Below are 13749 nucleotides of genomic sequence, written 5' to 3' on the forward strand. Positions count from 1 at the left end.
ATCACTTAGATGGCTCGTTATCTTGATGAACTTGGGCTCTTCCAGTTTGGTGCTGTCACAAAATTGCTTTGACTATTTCTGTGCAAGAGGCTTGTTTCCCCTCCTACTTTTTTTCTTGTGAGTTGGAAGGCTGATTACCTGATGGGTGTGTGTTTTGTTTTCAAAAAACATACTGTAATTTCCTTGCATGAAAATGTAGTTAAATAATTTGACTCTCTTTGTGTACATGTCAATGAAGACAAGGTGATTCCAGTTACAAGATCTTTGAGGACTAGAAACATTGTTCAAACCACAGAACGCTTGCGTGAAGAAAATGGGGACGTTGAAGTTCGCCGCAGTTGTAGGATTAGAAGTCGTTATGGTACTGTGAACCAGTCTGTTCTATTTGACAAACTTATAACAAAGTGAGTAAAAATTTCTTTGATAAATATGATTTATCTTACAAAATGTTAGAAAAGGATAAAAAATTTAGACCAGTTTGAGTATTTAATGTATTCATTTTGTGCATAGTATAAAGCAAAACAATTACTAGAAATTTTTCATTTTCTTTTTCATCTTTGTAGTAGTTGTATATGTCTAGATTCCTGAAATTTTCACACTTTATTTTAAAGGTTTATTTAAGGGCCCAGCACAGTGGCTTAGCAGCTAAAGTCCTCGCCTTCAACGCCCGGATCCCATATGGGCGCCGGTTCTAATCCAGGCAGCTCCACTTCCCATCCAGCTCCCTGCTTGTGGCCTGGGAAAGCAGTTGAGGACAGCCCAATGCATTGGGGCCCTGCACCTGCATGGGAGACCCGGAAGAGGTTCCTGGTTCCTGGCTTCAGATCGGCACGCACTGGCCCGTTGCGGCTCACTTGGGGAGTGAATCATCGGACGGAAGATCTTCCTCTCTGTCTCTCCTGCTCTCTGTATATCTGACTTTGTAATAAATAAATCAATCTTTAAAAAAAATAAAGATTTATTTAATTAACTTATTTTTCTTACTGAAAGTAAGATTTACAGAGAAAGGAGATGTAAAGAGAAAGATCTTCCCTCTACTTGTTCACTCCCCAAGTGGCCACAATGGCCAGAGCTGAGCCTTTGGGAAGCCAGGAGCCAGGAGCTTCTTCCAGGTGTCCCACATGGGTGGAGGCTCCCAAGGTTTTGGGCCATCTGTGACTACTTTCCCAGGCCATAAGCAGGGAGTTGGATGGGAAGTGGAGCAGCCATCCAGGAAATGAACCAGCACCCATATGGGATCCCAGTGCATGCCAGGCGAGGACTTTAGCCACTAGGCTACCACGCCAGACCCAATCAATGTTTTTTGTACCATTTTAGAACCAAGAGATTAGAGTAGAATAAAAAAAATAACAAGGGCCTGGCGCTGTGGCCTAGCAGTTAAATGCCTCACCTTGTACGCACCAGGATCCCATATGGGCGCTGGTTCTAATCCCGGCAGCTCCACTTCCCATCCAGCTCCCTGCTTGTGGCCTGGGAAAGCAGTCAAGGACAGCCCAAAGCCTTGGGACCCCGCTGCCACGTGTGAGACCTGGAAAGAAGTTCCTGGCTCCTGGCTTCAGATTGACGCAGCACTGGCCGTTGTGGTCACTTGGGGAGTGAATCATCAAACAGAAAATCTTCTCTATCCTCCTTTATGTATATCTGACTTTGCAATAAAAATAAGTCTTTTTAAAAATTGTTTTAAAAATTGATGAATTTTGATTTTCAAAATCTTTTTTCCATTTTTACTGATGCTTGTCAATTTTTTTTAAGCACTGCTGAAGCTGTGCTGCAAAAAATGGATGACATGAAGAAAATGAGAAGACAGAGGATGAGAGGACTTGGAGACTTGACTGTGTTTGATGAAGCAGCTGAAGTAAGTGCATTTTCCCATTAGAGGAAAGAGTTCATGGTCTCCCGTTCATTCTTTTTTCATAGTACTAATCTAATTTAGCAAGTTATACTTAGTATCAAGTTTTGCTAAATTGTTAATCACTTTGTTTAGTATTTGATCAGTTATTAGTTATTTATTTATTTTTTAAAATTTTTATCTCTTGTTTTTACCTCTTTTGTTTTTGATAATTTCATGCCTTACTTTTGTTAACTCATCCTATATTGTAAGAAGTGATTTCCTCCAAAGAAAATCTAATGTTAGTTTTTACCAAAGTCAGATATACTGAGAGGAGGAGAGATAGGAAGTGGAGCTGCCGGGATTAGAACCAGCGGCCATATGGGATCAAGGCGAGGACCTTAGCCACTAGGCCACGCTGCTGAGCCCAGTTATTAGTTATTGTTATAAGAGTTTATAGCTGAAAATGTTTTAGGCAAGATTGGAGAGTAATGCTGAATTTTATAAATTGATAGTAAATGCTAATGGATTTTATTTAAATGTTTTAGGGTAACCTTAATGTGTATGCAAGAGGAAAGCAAAAACGTATTCAAAGAACTGATGAAGAAACGACTGATAATCAAGAAGGCAGTGTGGGTTAGTTTTTTTGTCTTCAGTGCTTGATATTTGTTCAGTAGGAAATAGCATTATTCATTCAGAGGCTATGACACGGAATGCTTGTGAGGTCAGAGCACTGGTCATGGTTTAAAAGAAAAAACAGGCAAGAGAGCCTGAGAAGTATCATTTGCCTGGGGAAGCAGTGGTATCAGTGATCCTGCAGCACATCCATTGGCTAACCTGTGCAATGTGCCAGCACCACATATCTGTTTAAAAGTGATTAAAGTTATGGGACTAGCACTGTGGCCCAACAGGCTAATCCTCCAGCTACAGGCACAGCATCCCATATGGGCGTGTTTGTGTCTAAGGCTGAGACTGGGAGCAGGGAACAATTTAGGTCTCCCAGGTGGGTGGCACGAACTCGATGATTTGAGTTAGCATTGCTTCCCTGTACACAGTGGCAGGGAGCTAAAACAGGAACCGGAGCCGGAATGTAGGGGGACTGCTATAAGTTATTTTTAATTCTACAGCTTTTGCATTTTGAAAAATCCTTGTTTCATGTTTCAAAAGCGTGGCAAGTTTTTTTCTGTGAAGAATTTTGGAAGTTGGTAAATCTTAAAAGGAGACTTCACAGCTGCTTTACAAAAGCATTGTTACCATTTTATGAGCTGCTTTTTATAATTGTTTCTTAATTGTAGAGTCATCTGAAGAGGGTGATGATCAAGAAGATGAAGATGATGGTGAGGATGATGAAGACGATGACGATGAGGAAGATGGAGAAGAGGATACTCAGCAGCGTTATTATCTCCGACAGAGGAAGGCTACTGTGTATTACCAGGCTCCCTTGGAAAGTGAGTGCTCTGTGTATTTTGTTCCAAGACAGATGTATTAGCTTTATCTTTATCATTCAGCCTCCTTTGTTTTTGATAATTTCATGCCTTACTTTTGTTAACTCATCCTATATTGTAAGAAGTGATTTCCTCCAAAGAAAATCTAATGTTAGTTTTTACCAAAGCAAATAATTGGGCTATTTTGAAATTCCTTTTTGTCTTTAGATTTTTTTTTTTGCACAGCTTTCTGTTTATTTTGCCAGTTAGTGTGTATAGGATTTTGATTTATGTTAACATTAAAGCTTAAGACTTATAAACTTATTTTTTAATACTTGTAAACATTTTACACAGGGCTGGCAATCCCCCAGTAGGCATGTGTATAATCACAGCGGGTTTTTTGTGTGTGAGGCCAGTATGGATTTTGGTTGGTTGGGGTCTATACTGTTTATGTTTTCAGCAGCAACCTGGAGTGCATGTAAAAGCATGAATAGTAAAATATTCTGTAGTAAATGTTTACTAGTACTTTGTTTTGCTAGTGAATATTCTTTTGTAAATATTTAAAATGAGCACAATTCTCTTTATTCATATTTCTATCATTTGTATTTCCTTTTTTAGAACCTCGTCACCAGAGGAAGCCCAATATATTTTATAGTGGCCCAACTTCTCCTGCAAGACGAAGATACCGATTATCTTCTGCGGGGCCAAGAAGTCCTTACTGTAAACGAATGAACAGGTTTGGCTCTAAGATAGTGTTTGATTTATGAGAACATAATTGTAGCCATGTTGGACAGGATTCTAGAGTCTTTGGATTCAATGTGTTAAGATGATGTTAGGGTAGAATACGTGAAACGCGTGCGGTTAACTGCTGTCCTCCCTGAGCCACATGGACTTCGATGCTGCATGGCTTATTCCAAGTGTTCGTACCTTCTTCAGTGACTCAGCTACCAGTGGCTTTTGGTATTGATTGTCTTCCTGGCTCAGTGTCAAGTATCTTTTGTGGATGGTTTGATTTAATTCTCCCATTAAATTATTTTAGAGCACAGGCTCAATCTTGTCCTACTGTCATGGACATGTTTTCCTGCCCTGTCAAATATACTTAGTTGCATATTTTTTGGGTGATTATTCCTATTCTGTATCTATTTTAGATTTATTTCTCTTCCTTTTAAGAAAACATTCATTTTCTATTACTACTTAAATTATTTGTGAGTTTCTTTTCTTTCTGCTTCCCAGTAGTTGTTCTTGTCTGTCAAAATTTTCTGGAATAATGCAGGATTTTCTGGTATGTTGGACTAATCAGGAACAAAGCATTAACAGAAGCTTATGAACAAGAGAAGAATAAATAATGATGTTGGGGTTAATTTCTCAGAAGACTAAAATCTATGAAATTTCAATTATTTTTTGAGCTGTTCCTGTCAGTTTCTTCAAAGAAACAGATTGTCTGATCATGGTTTGTTCTTGGAAGACAGTACTTTCAAAATGCTAAAGATGGATCTCTCTTAGGAAAATTAATACTACTATGTTCCTTGGTCTTTTACTTTATTGTGAGAATGACAAGTGTACGTTCTAGATTTCTTATTCCATCGTACCATATCATGACTAGCGTGGAAGGATGCAAGGTCAGGAAGGTGAACTGCACATGTCTGTGATGCCAGAATCCATCATGTTGGAAAGGCAGTTTTGTCCATGTTCTCTGACTCCTGGAATGTTATTAAAGGCTTGTATTTGGTAGTGAAATGTGGTGACCTTCAGAAAAGAATGGTGTTCCCCCAAATCTGCAGCGCCAGGAAGCACAAAGCTGGACGGCTGTCCTGGTACCTGGCTGCAGTAGAGGCCTCTGTGTGATCCAGAAGGAAGAGGTTGGAAGGGATTTGGGATTTGCCTTCCCTCCACTCTTCCCCCCCCCCCCCCCCATTATGTAACAACTATTTTTTGAGTGCTACCATGTGCCAAGCTGGACAGCTATACAGAACTCCTGCCGCTGGCTCTCACAGGACACATTTAAATGGAAGTATCGACTAAGATATAAGCCATCTCCTGAATCATTTTTGATTTGCTTACCTTTATTTGACTTGATAACCTCCATATGTTTGTTTCTATAAAGCATTCTTGTCCACCCAACTGAAGTATACAATTCATTGGCTTTTGATATATTCAGAGTTACACAGTTAGCACCAAAATTTTAAAATGTTTTTATCATTCAGAAAAATTTTAAACTGTATTTTCCTCTAGTCTCCATTCCCTTGGCCTAAACAACCACTAACCCATATCTTTTCTGTAGATTTATTTCTTGTGGGTATTTCATTTATGTTGACTGTTTGGTGAGTGATTTTTCACTGAATGCAACATTTCCAGAATTCATTCATCTTGTACCGATGTATTTGTGTTCAGCAGTTCAGACAGTGACTTACATCCCATATCAGTGTGCCTGCATTGGAATCCCTGCTCCTTCTGCTGGCAACTTCTGCCAGTGCACACCCTGGGACAGAGCTGGTCATGGCGTTAGTGCTTGGCCCTCGGTGGTGGCACAGGGAACCGGGTTGAGTTCTGGCTCTGGCTTTGGCCTGGTGCAGTCTTGTTTGTTGCTAGCAGTTGGGGATTAACCGGCAGGTGAAAATCGGTCTGGCTTTATTTTAAAATTTAGAAAAAGATTGAATTGAATTGGATTAGGGTGGGCCTCTGTAGTAAAAGCAGGGTTGCACAGAGGAGAATGAATTCCTGCTTCCTGGCTCTTGCTGGGATCCTTGTCTGTGTGTATCTCACTGTCCACCACTCTTTATCTGATGACAGGCTGGCAGGGCCACCAGGTACGGAAAGCTTTAGGTATTTGAGTGATAGTAACAAAAAGCTGCTATGTCTTCAGAGTGTTTGTGGAAATGGCAGATTATGGTGAGAGTAAGCATTGATTTTAAAACTTTTTGGATTGGGCCCGGCATCGTGGCCTAGCAGCTGAGGTCCTCACCTTCAACGCCCCGGGATCCCATATGGGTGCCGGTTCTAATCCCGGCAGCTCCACTTCCCATCCAGCTCCCTGCTTGTGGCCTGGGAAAGCAGTCAAGGACGGCCCAATGCTTTGGGACCCTGCACCCGTGTGGGAAACCTGGAAGAGGTTCCTGTTTCCCTGCTTCGGATCGGCACAGCACCGGCCGTTGTGGCTCACTTGGGGAGTGAATCATCGGACGGAAGATCTTCCTCTCTGTCTCTCCTCCTCTCTGTATATCTGACTTTGTAAGAAAAATAAATAAATCTTTAAAGAAAAAGAGAAATTTATACTTAGCAATGGAATTGGGCCAGGTACTAATTCTGTGTACAAAGTGGTTATTCCATTTTATAGTCCCACATAGCTTAGCGGAGTTTCAGTTTCTCTGCATTCTTGCCAACCCTTATTATTACATGACCCTTTTTTTTTATTTTTGCTTGCCAAGGTTTGAAGAATATCATCCATTTGAAGAATTTTAATTTTTTTTTTTAAGGAGACCAGCTTATGTTTATGCCTCATGTACTGCTTTAGCTAGTAAGGCATGGCAACAATGAATGTATATATGAAGAGAATCATTCAAATACTGCTCTTAGTTACCTATGGCAAATGGTCAAGAAACTTTGTAGCCAAACTGTGGATCTTCCAAGGGTCTCTTGACAGAAATAGGAAGGAAGGGAGAATTCCAGGATTGCTATTGTAAATCTCTTGCTAATGGTTGCTAGGCTTTGGTAATATTCTAAACTTGGGAATTTTTTTAAAATTTCATTTATTTTTATTGGAAAGGCAGATATACAGAGTCTGTCCAATGGTTCACTCCCCAAGTGGCCATAGTGGCTGGAGCTGAGCCAATCCAAAGCCAGGAGCCCAGAGCCTCTTCCAGGTCTCCCACGCGGGTGCAGGATCCCAATACTTGTGGCCATTCTCAACTGCTTTCCCAGGCCACAAGCAGGGAACTGGGTGGGAAGTGGAGCTGCCGGGATTAGAACCAGTGCCCATATGGGATCCCGGGGTGTTCAAGATGAGGACTTTTAGCTGCTAGACTCTCACGATGGGTCCGAAAATAAATTTTCAAATCATTTTAAACCGTGGTCCCAAAAGTTAAAACATCGTTACTCTATTTGTTTTCCCGTGCCTTTCCTCATCATTATATTTTATTTCCTCTATTTCAGGAGAAGGCATGCAATCCACAGTAGTGACTCAACATCTTCTTCATCTTCTGAAGATGAGCAACAGTTTGAGAGGCGACGAAAAAGAAGTCGTAACAGAGCCATCAATAGGTGAGTGCTATCACTTCTTAAAGCCTCAGATATCTTTATTGTAGAAAGTCATGAAAAAGTAGAATCATTCAGAAATGGATAAAGCTTGGCTGATGAATGCTGCGCGAAACACTCTCTTGCTTGAAACGTGTACAGTTGGGACCAGTGCAGTGCCTCAATTGGCTACATGGATGGGCATTGGCAGGAACTAACTAATTCTGATTAATGTTGGCATGCTTAATCTTTTATTTTACATTTTCCCTTTATTTGAAAGACAGGGACATCTCTTATCCACTGGTTCCCTCCCTGAATATCAGCAACAGCTGGGGCTGAGCCAGGCCAACAGCCAGAACATGAAGATCACCTGGCTCTTTCAAGTGGGTGACAGGGACCACAGTGCCTGAGCCATCAGCTGCTGCGAATTACCAGTTGGTTGGATCAGAAAAGGAGGGACTTGGACTTAAACCAGACATTGCAACAGTCTTTGGTTGTGTCAAAAACAGCGTTTTAACTGCTATCCACAATTCCAAGCCCTTGGCTTTCTATTAAAGTGGGTTAAATAATACTTGCATCATAAGACTGTTGTGGGGATTGAATGATCTAATAAATGTAAAGCAGTGAAAATTGAGAGTATATATGGTAAATTATTTGCCATTTTAATGTATATCAGTATTCTAATTGTCCATCATGAATTTTCTTTAAAGATTTATTATTTTTAATTGAAAAGTAGTTTTTACAGAAAGGGAAGAAGAAACAGATCTTCCATCTGCCTGCTAATTCACTCCTCAAATGGCCATTGTAGCTATAAATGATGATCCTGGGTCTGGAGCTTCTTCCACATCCCCCACATGGGTGCAGGGTTCCAAACGCATACGCTACCCCATGCTGCTTTCGCAGGCCGTAAGCAGGGAGCTGGGTTGCAAGTGAAGCAGCTGGTATGTGAAACCAGCGCCCATATGCGATCCTGGCACAGGATTAGCTTGCTCTGCCATCTTGCCACCCCCTTTACCATGGATTTTTTAATGGTTCTTGTGGCATCTGGATTACTTGATTTTTTAAAATTTATTTGTTTATTTATTTTAAAGATTTATTTTATTGGAAAGTAGGATTTACGGAGAGAAGGAAAGACAAAAAGCTCTTCTGTCCGCTGGTTCACTCCCCAAGTGGCTGCAAGGCTGGAGTTAAGCCAGTCTGAAGCCAGGAGCCAGGAGCTTCCTCCGGGCCTTGGGCTGTCCTCCACTGCTCTCCAGGACACAAGCAGGGAGCTGGATGGGAAGCAGAGCGGCCAGGCCATGAACCAGTGAGCATACACGATCCCAGTGTGTGCAAGGTGATGATTTTAGCCGTTAGGCTGCTGCGCTGGGCTTCAACTTGATATTTTTATTTGAGTGTATATCTAGTAGTAAACTTTCAGTTCTAGGTCTGTGGAAGAAATGTGGGATTTTATATAACCCCACAAACGCATTGTTTGGATGTTTTGTTTTGTTTTTTGTTTGTTTTTTAATTTTTAAGGTGTCTATATTTTAACATGAAACTTGAAAGGAAGGTGAGTTGATACATGCCTGTCTTCTTGAATAGGTGCCTCCCACTAAATTTTCGAAAAGATGAATTAAAAGGAATCTATAAAGATCGAATGAAAATTGGAGCTAGCCTTGCTGATGTTGATCCAATGCAACTCGATTCTTCAGTGAGTATTCTGTTCTGATGTATTTGTTCTTAGTTTTAAAATTTAAAAAGATCTATAGTTTTTTGTTTTAATTTGCAAAAACTGAGCTTCCACCTGCTGGTTCTTTCCTGAAATGTCCACAAACCCAGTATTAGGCCAGACTAAAGCCAAGAAATTAGGCCACATCTGTCCCTTGCCAGCCACTTGCCAGCACCCACTGCTCCGAGGGTCTTCTTGACAACAGGCTGAAATTGGGAGCAAGAGCTGGGGAAGAAACGCAGGCACTCAGGACCTGGCCAGACACAGTCCCTGCCCACCTGCGGCTGCTTATAAATTCAAGAACCTCAAACCTTTGCGTATGTTTTTTCAAACTTTGAACCCACAAAGATAGTATTACTCAGTTGACTATGTATGACTTACATATCATTTAGAAGTGAGGTGGCATTTACATTTTGACTCCACATCTTAAGACTATTCATTTTCCGTTCCCAGGTTCGATTTGATAGTGTTGGTGGCTTATCTAATCATATTGCAGCTCTAAAAGAGATGGTGGTATTTCCATTACTCTATCCAGAAGTTTTTGAAAAATTCAAAATTCAACCCCCAAGGTAACTTAATTCTAATTTTAAGATTTTGGTTCATAATCTGTGCTATGCTTTTTCTAACTCTTCCGTTTTACTTATGAAACTATTTTTAACTTTTATAACTAACTGACTTATTTTCAATTTTATTTGAAAGCCAGATTGACACCAAGAGATGTGTTTCCTATACTGTTTACTCCTCAGGTGGCCACAGCAGTGAGACTTGGCCAGGCCACTCAGGTCTGCCGTCTGGGTCCCCCGGAGGTCAGCAGATGCCAGAGTGTCTCTGAGGGCATACATTAAGGAGAGCTAGAGCTAGGACCTGGTTATGCCGAGCAGTGACTCCTCTCCATCCCAGCTCCTGCTCCTCAGTCTGTTTATGTTCTACTTTGTTCGTACTCCTCATTCAGCTTCTCTTTTTGAATCACTCCATGGGAAAGAAAGACTTGTGAACTTTTTTCCCCAAGATTGATTTATTTTAATTAGAAAGGCCAACTTACAGAGAGGAGAGGCAGGAATATCTTCCATCCAGTGGTTCACTCTCTGAGTGGATACGATGGCTGGAGCTAGGCCAATCTGAAACAAGGAACCAGAAGCTTCTTCTGGGTCTCCCATGTGGCTGCAGAGTGCCAAAGCTTTGAACCATCCTGTGTTGCTTTCTCAGGCCACAAACAGGAAATGAAGGGAAGTGGAACAGCTGGGATATGAACCTACATCCTTAGGGGATCTTAGCACATGCAAAGCGAAGACTTTAGCCCCTAGACTATTACACTGGGCCCATGTGAACTTTTTTTTTTTTTATTGGCAAGTCAGATATACAGAGAGGAGGAGAGACAGAGAGGATGATCTTCTGTCTGCTGATTTACTCAACACAACAGCCAGAGCTGCGCCAATCTGGAGCCAGGAGCTTTTTCTGGATCTCCCGGATGGAGGGTCCCAAGGCTTTGGGTCGTCCTCAGTTGCTTTCCCAGGCCACAGCAGAGAGCTGGATCCGGGGCCTCCGGGATTAGAACCAGTGCCCATATGGGATCCTTGCACTTTCAAGGCGAGGACTTTAACCACTGGGCTACTGCGCTAGGCCTCTATGTGAACTTTTTAATATTCATAAGCTTTTTACTTCTCCATTATAAAAAGTTAAACATAGGTAAATGTAATTGAAGATGTCAAATGATACTAAATGATACCATGTGGCACTTACAGGATATTGTTGGAGAGGTACCAAGCATCATTTAAATACTTGAAAAGAAGTTTCTCAGATTTTGTTTTCTTTCTTAACTCAAATTTCCTCCCATAAAAATTAAATTATGTGTTTATATATGCAAGGTAAGATGAAATAAGCATTGTTGTATGGTTAAAAGAAAATATGGCTCAGGGCTGGCTTTATGCCTCAGGTCGTTAAGCAACATTGGCATGCCCTATAAGCAGAGCATGGAAACACTGGTTCTAGTCCTGGCTGCTCCACTTGCAGTACAGCTCGTGCTACTGCAGCTGAGAAAGGAGCAGACAGCCCACAGTGTTCAGGTGCCCAACTGTGCTCTGTCTAGTTCTAGGCATTGCTGCCGTTTTGGAAATCAGCTTATGTCCTTGTATTCACTCTTCACTCACTCCATCTTTCAAGTGAATAAAGTCTTCTGAAAAGAAATTATATTTCAAGTAAAAGGTTTAATTTCTAATTCTGATGCTAATTTAAAAAAATTTTAAGATTTATTTTTATTGCAAAGTCAGATATACAAAGAAGAGGAGAAACAGAAAGAAAGATCTTCCTTCCGTTGGTTCACTCCCCAAGCTGCCACAACGGCTGGAGCTGAGCCAATCCAAAGTGGGGAGCCAGAAGCCTCTTCTGGGTCTCCCATGCGGGTGCAGGGTCCCAAAGCTTTGGACTGTCCTCAACTGCTTTCCCAGGCCACAAGCAGGGAGCTGAATGGGAAGCAGGGCCGCTGGGGTTAGAGCCAGTGCCCATATGGTGTCCCGGTGCATTCAAGGTGAGGACTTTAGCTAGAGTACCATGCTGGGCCCAATTCCAATGCTAATTTTATAGTATTATTTTCTCACATGTTTTAAGTTATGTTTGTGGAATGGATGTTTTAGTTGTCTTGCAGTTTTTATTCAGTACTGAGATGAATTCTTGTTTAAGTCATTTTCTTTTTGGTAATTGTACCAAAATGTTTTCTGTTTTGTTTTCAGAGGTTGCTTGTTTTATGGTCCACCTGGAACTGGAAAAACTCTGGTGGCTCGAGCGCTTGCCAATGAATGTAGTCAGGGTGATAAGAGAGTAGCGTTCTTCATGAGGAAAGGTGCTGATTGTCTGAGCAAATGGGTCGGGGAGTCCGAGCGACAGCTCCGCCTGCTGTTTGATCAGGTATGGTAAGCTCACCTGCACAGATGGCTCTGTGATGCATGCAGGTAAAAGTGTACAGACTTCAGGTAAATCTTGGATCTGAAAACTTTACACAGAAACAAGCTAGAAGATCAAACAATATAAGCTTTCTGGGTTACTTTCTCTTAGAAAGTAACATGGGCCTACAAAGGACAGTTCTCTAGTAAGACAAAAAGGAATGTTTGGGCCCGAGTTCTTTGGAATCTGAGGTCTGCTACATGCTGAGAGAGGGTGGTCTCGGAGGGAAAGAGACATGATTCATTGACTTGTGCCTCCGTTTGGGAATGCAAGCCTCATTCTGCCCTGGGTGACTTTTTTTTTATGTTTCATTATTTTTTTTTTTTTCATTTTTTAGATTTTTGACAATCTTTACATAGTTACTTAGGGTAAAAAGGTTCAAGGGCTATAGGAAAGTGGGTAAGACTATTATTTCCATATTGTTTCCTTCATGTATCTGAGGCAAAGGCTGATATTGACGGAGAAGCCCCACCCAGTTTCCCACCCACCCCAGGTCCCGGATGTGGGGCATGCCCCGAGATTGTTGGTTTTGATAGTTGACCAGTTATGAATCGCTGCCAGTCTCACCACTCCAAACACGATGAGGTCGTTGAAGAATCCACTGAATGACATAGTCCATCATAGTCTCCATTTGCCCAGTATTTCGCTGCCAACATATAGCTGCGGTGGTTGATTGACTTATTCTGTCTTCTGCCTTTTCTTGGTTAGGGTTCTGAGTCCGGCAGTTTGATTGGGGGAGAACTCAAAAGAAACTTTGTCTGTGGTGTTCCCAGTCCAAATTCTTGTATGTACTGGCAAGTACAGGGCCCGGCACAGTCCATTGCCCTGATCAGCTGGTGGTTGCAATTGCTGGGTTGGTTGTTTTCAGCGCCGACTTCCACTGGAACCAATGGGTGTTGCACTCCAGCCTGGTTCTGCACAGCACATACTCAGCCCTCACATAAACCAGTGGGAGCTGCAGCCTAGTAGGAGCGACCCTCAATAACCCCCACCAGGCCCGCCCTCTACCCTGGTTTGCAAGTATGTGTAACAGACTGGTCCAGTGTGTCCCACACCCCATTCGGCTCTCGTACGTGTCACTGGGTATTAAAGCTTAGTTCATCTAACCAGCCCCACTATACAGCCCAAACAGATGCTGTTAGGTGTCTCTTGTCTAGCCACCCCAGCCCCTGTCCTAGTTTTCGTGCCCTCCTGTGGAAGTGGTAACCCAAGAGGGAGGAGCCCACTATTTCCCTCCCAGGCCTCTCCCACTCCCGGATTATGCACTCTCCAGGTGGTTCTGTGGTTTGACTTGACAGAATTAGCCCCCAGTGCCAGCTTCTGCCAGCTGATGCTGCAGCTAAGCCCAAATAACCCTCACCCACTCTAATTTTGTTTGTACCAGTAGGAATAATCAGCCCAGCCTGGCTTTTCCCTGATCTAGTCCACATGAGGCCCACAGGTGTTGTAGCCCTGCTTAGTCTATTCTGCCCCCATCCCAGCTCATGCTCTCCAGGGAGAGTAGCTGTCCAGCAAGGGAACCCCCCCATATTCCCTCTGCCGGCTCCACCTCTCCCTTCCTGGTTCTCATGCATGTTGGTTGGGCGCTGCGGTCACCTCCAGTACAGGCAACCTCACCT

At 42.3% G+C, this 13749-nt stretch overlaps 1 protein-coding gene across 3 annotated transcripts in view; it reads left to right on the forward strand.

The window, feature by feature from the left end:
- ATAD2 (ATPase family AAA domain containing 2) overlaps positions 1-13749 on the forward strand; it is a 47283-nt gene that overhangs the window by 13167 nt on the left and 20367 nt on the right. For all 3 annotated transcript variants that reach the window (XM_058668503.1, XM_058668504.1, XM_058668505.1), the window contains exons 4-12: positions 239-404; positions 1753-1855; positions 2377-2464; positions 3124-3276; positions 3871-3988; positions 7402-7509; positions 9067-9175; positions 9647-9762; positions 11920-12094. In XM_058668503.1, coding sequence (XP_058524486.1) covers positions 239-404; positions 1753-1855; positions 2377-2464; positions 3124-3276; positions 3871-3988; positions 7402-7509; positions 9067-9175; positions 9647-9762; positions 11920-12094 — 1136 coding nt within the window. The remainder of the gene's footprint in view (positions 1-238; positions 405-1752; positions 1856-2376; positions 2465-3123; positions 3277-3870; positions 3989-7401; positions 7510-9066; positions 9176-9646; positions 9763-11919; positions 12095-13749) is intronic.

The sequence above is a fragment of the Ochotona princeps genome, chromosome 9 (assembly GCF_030435755.1).
Source record: "Ochotona princeps isolate mOchPri1 chromosome 9, mOchPri1.hap1, whole genome shotgun sequence".
In the NCBI taxonomy this organism is placed as follows: Eukaryota; Metazoa; Chordata; class Mammalia; order Lagomorpha; family Ochotonidae; genus Ochotona; species Ochotona princeps.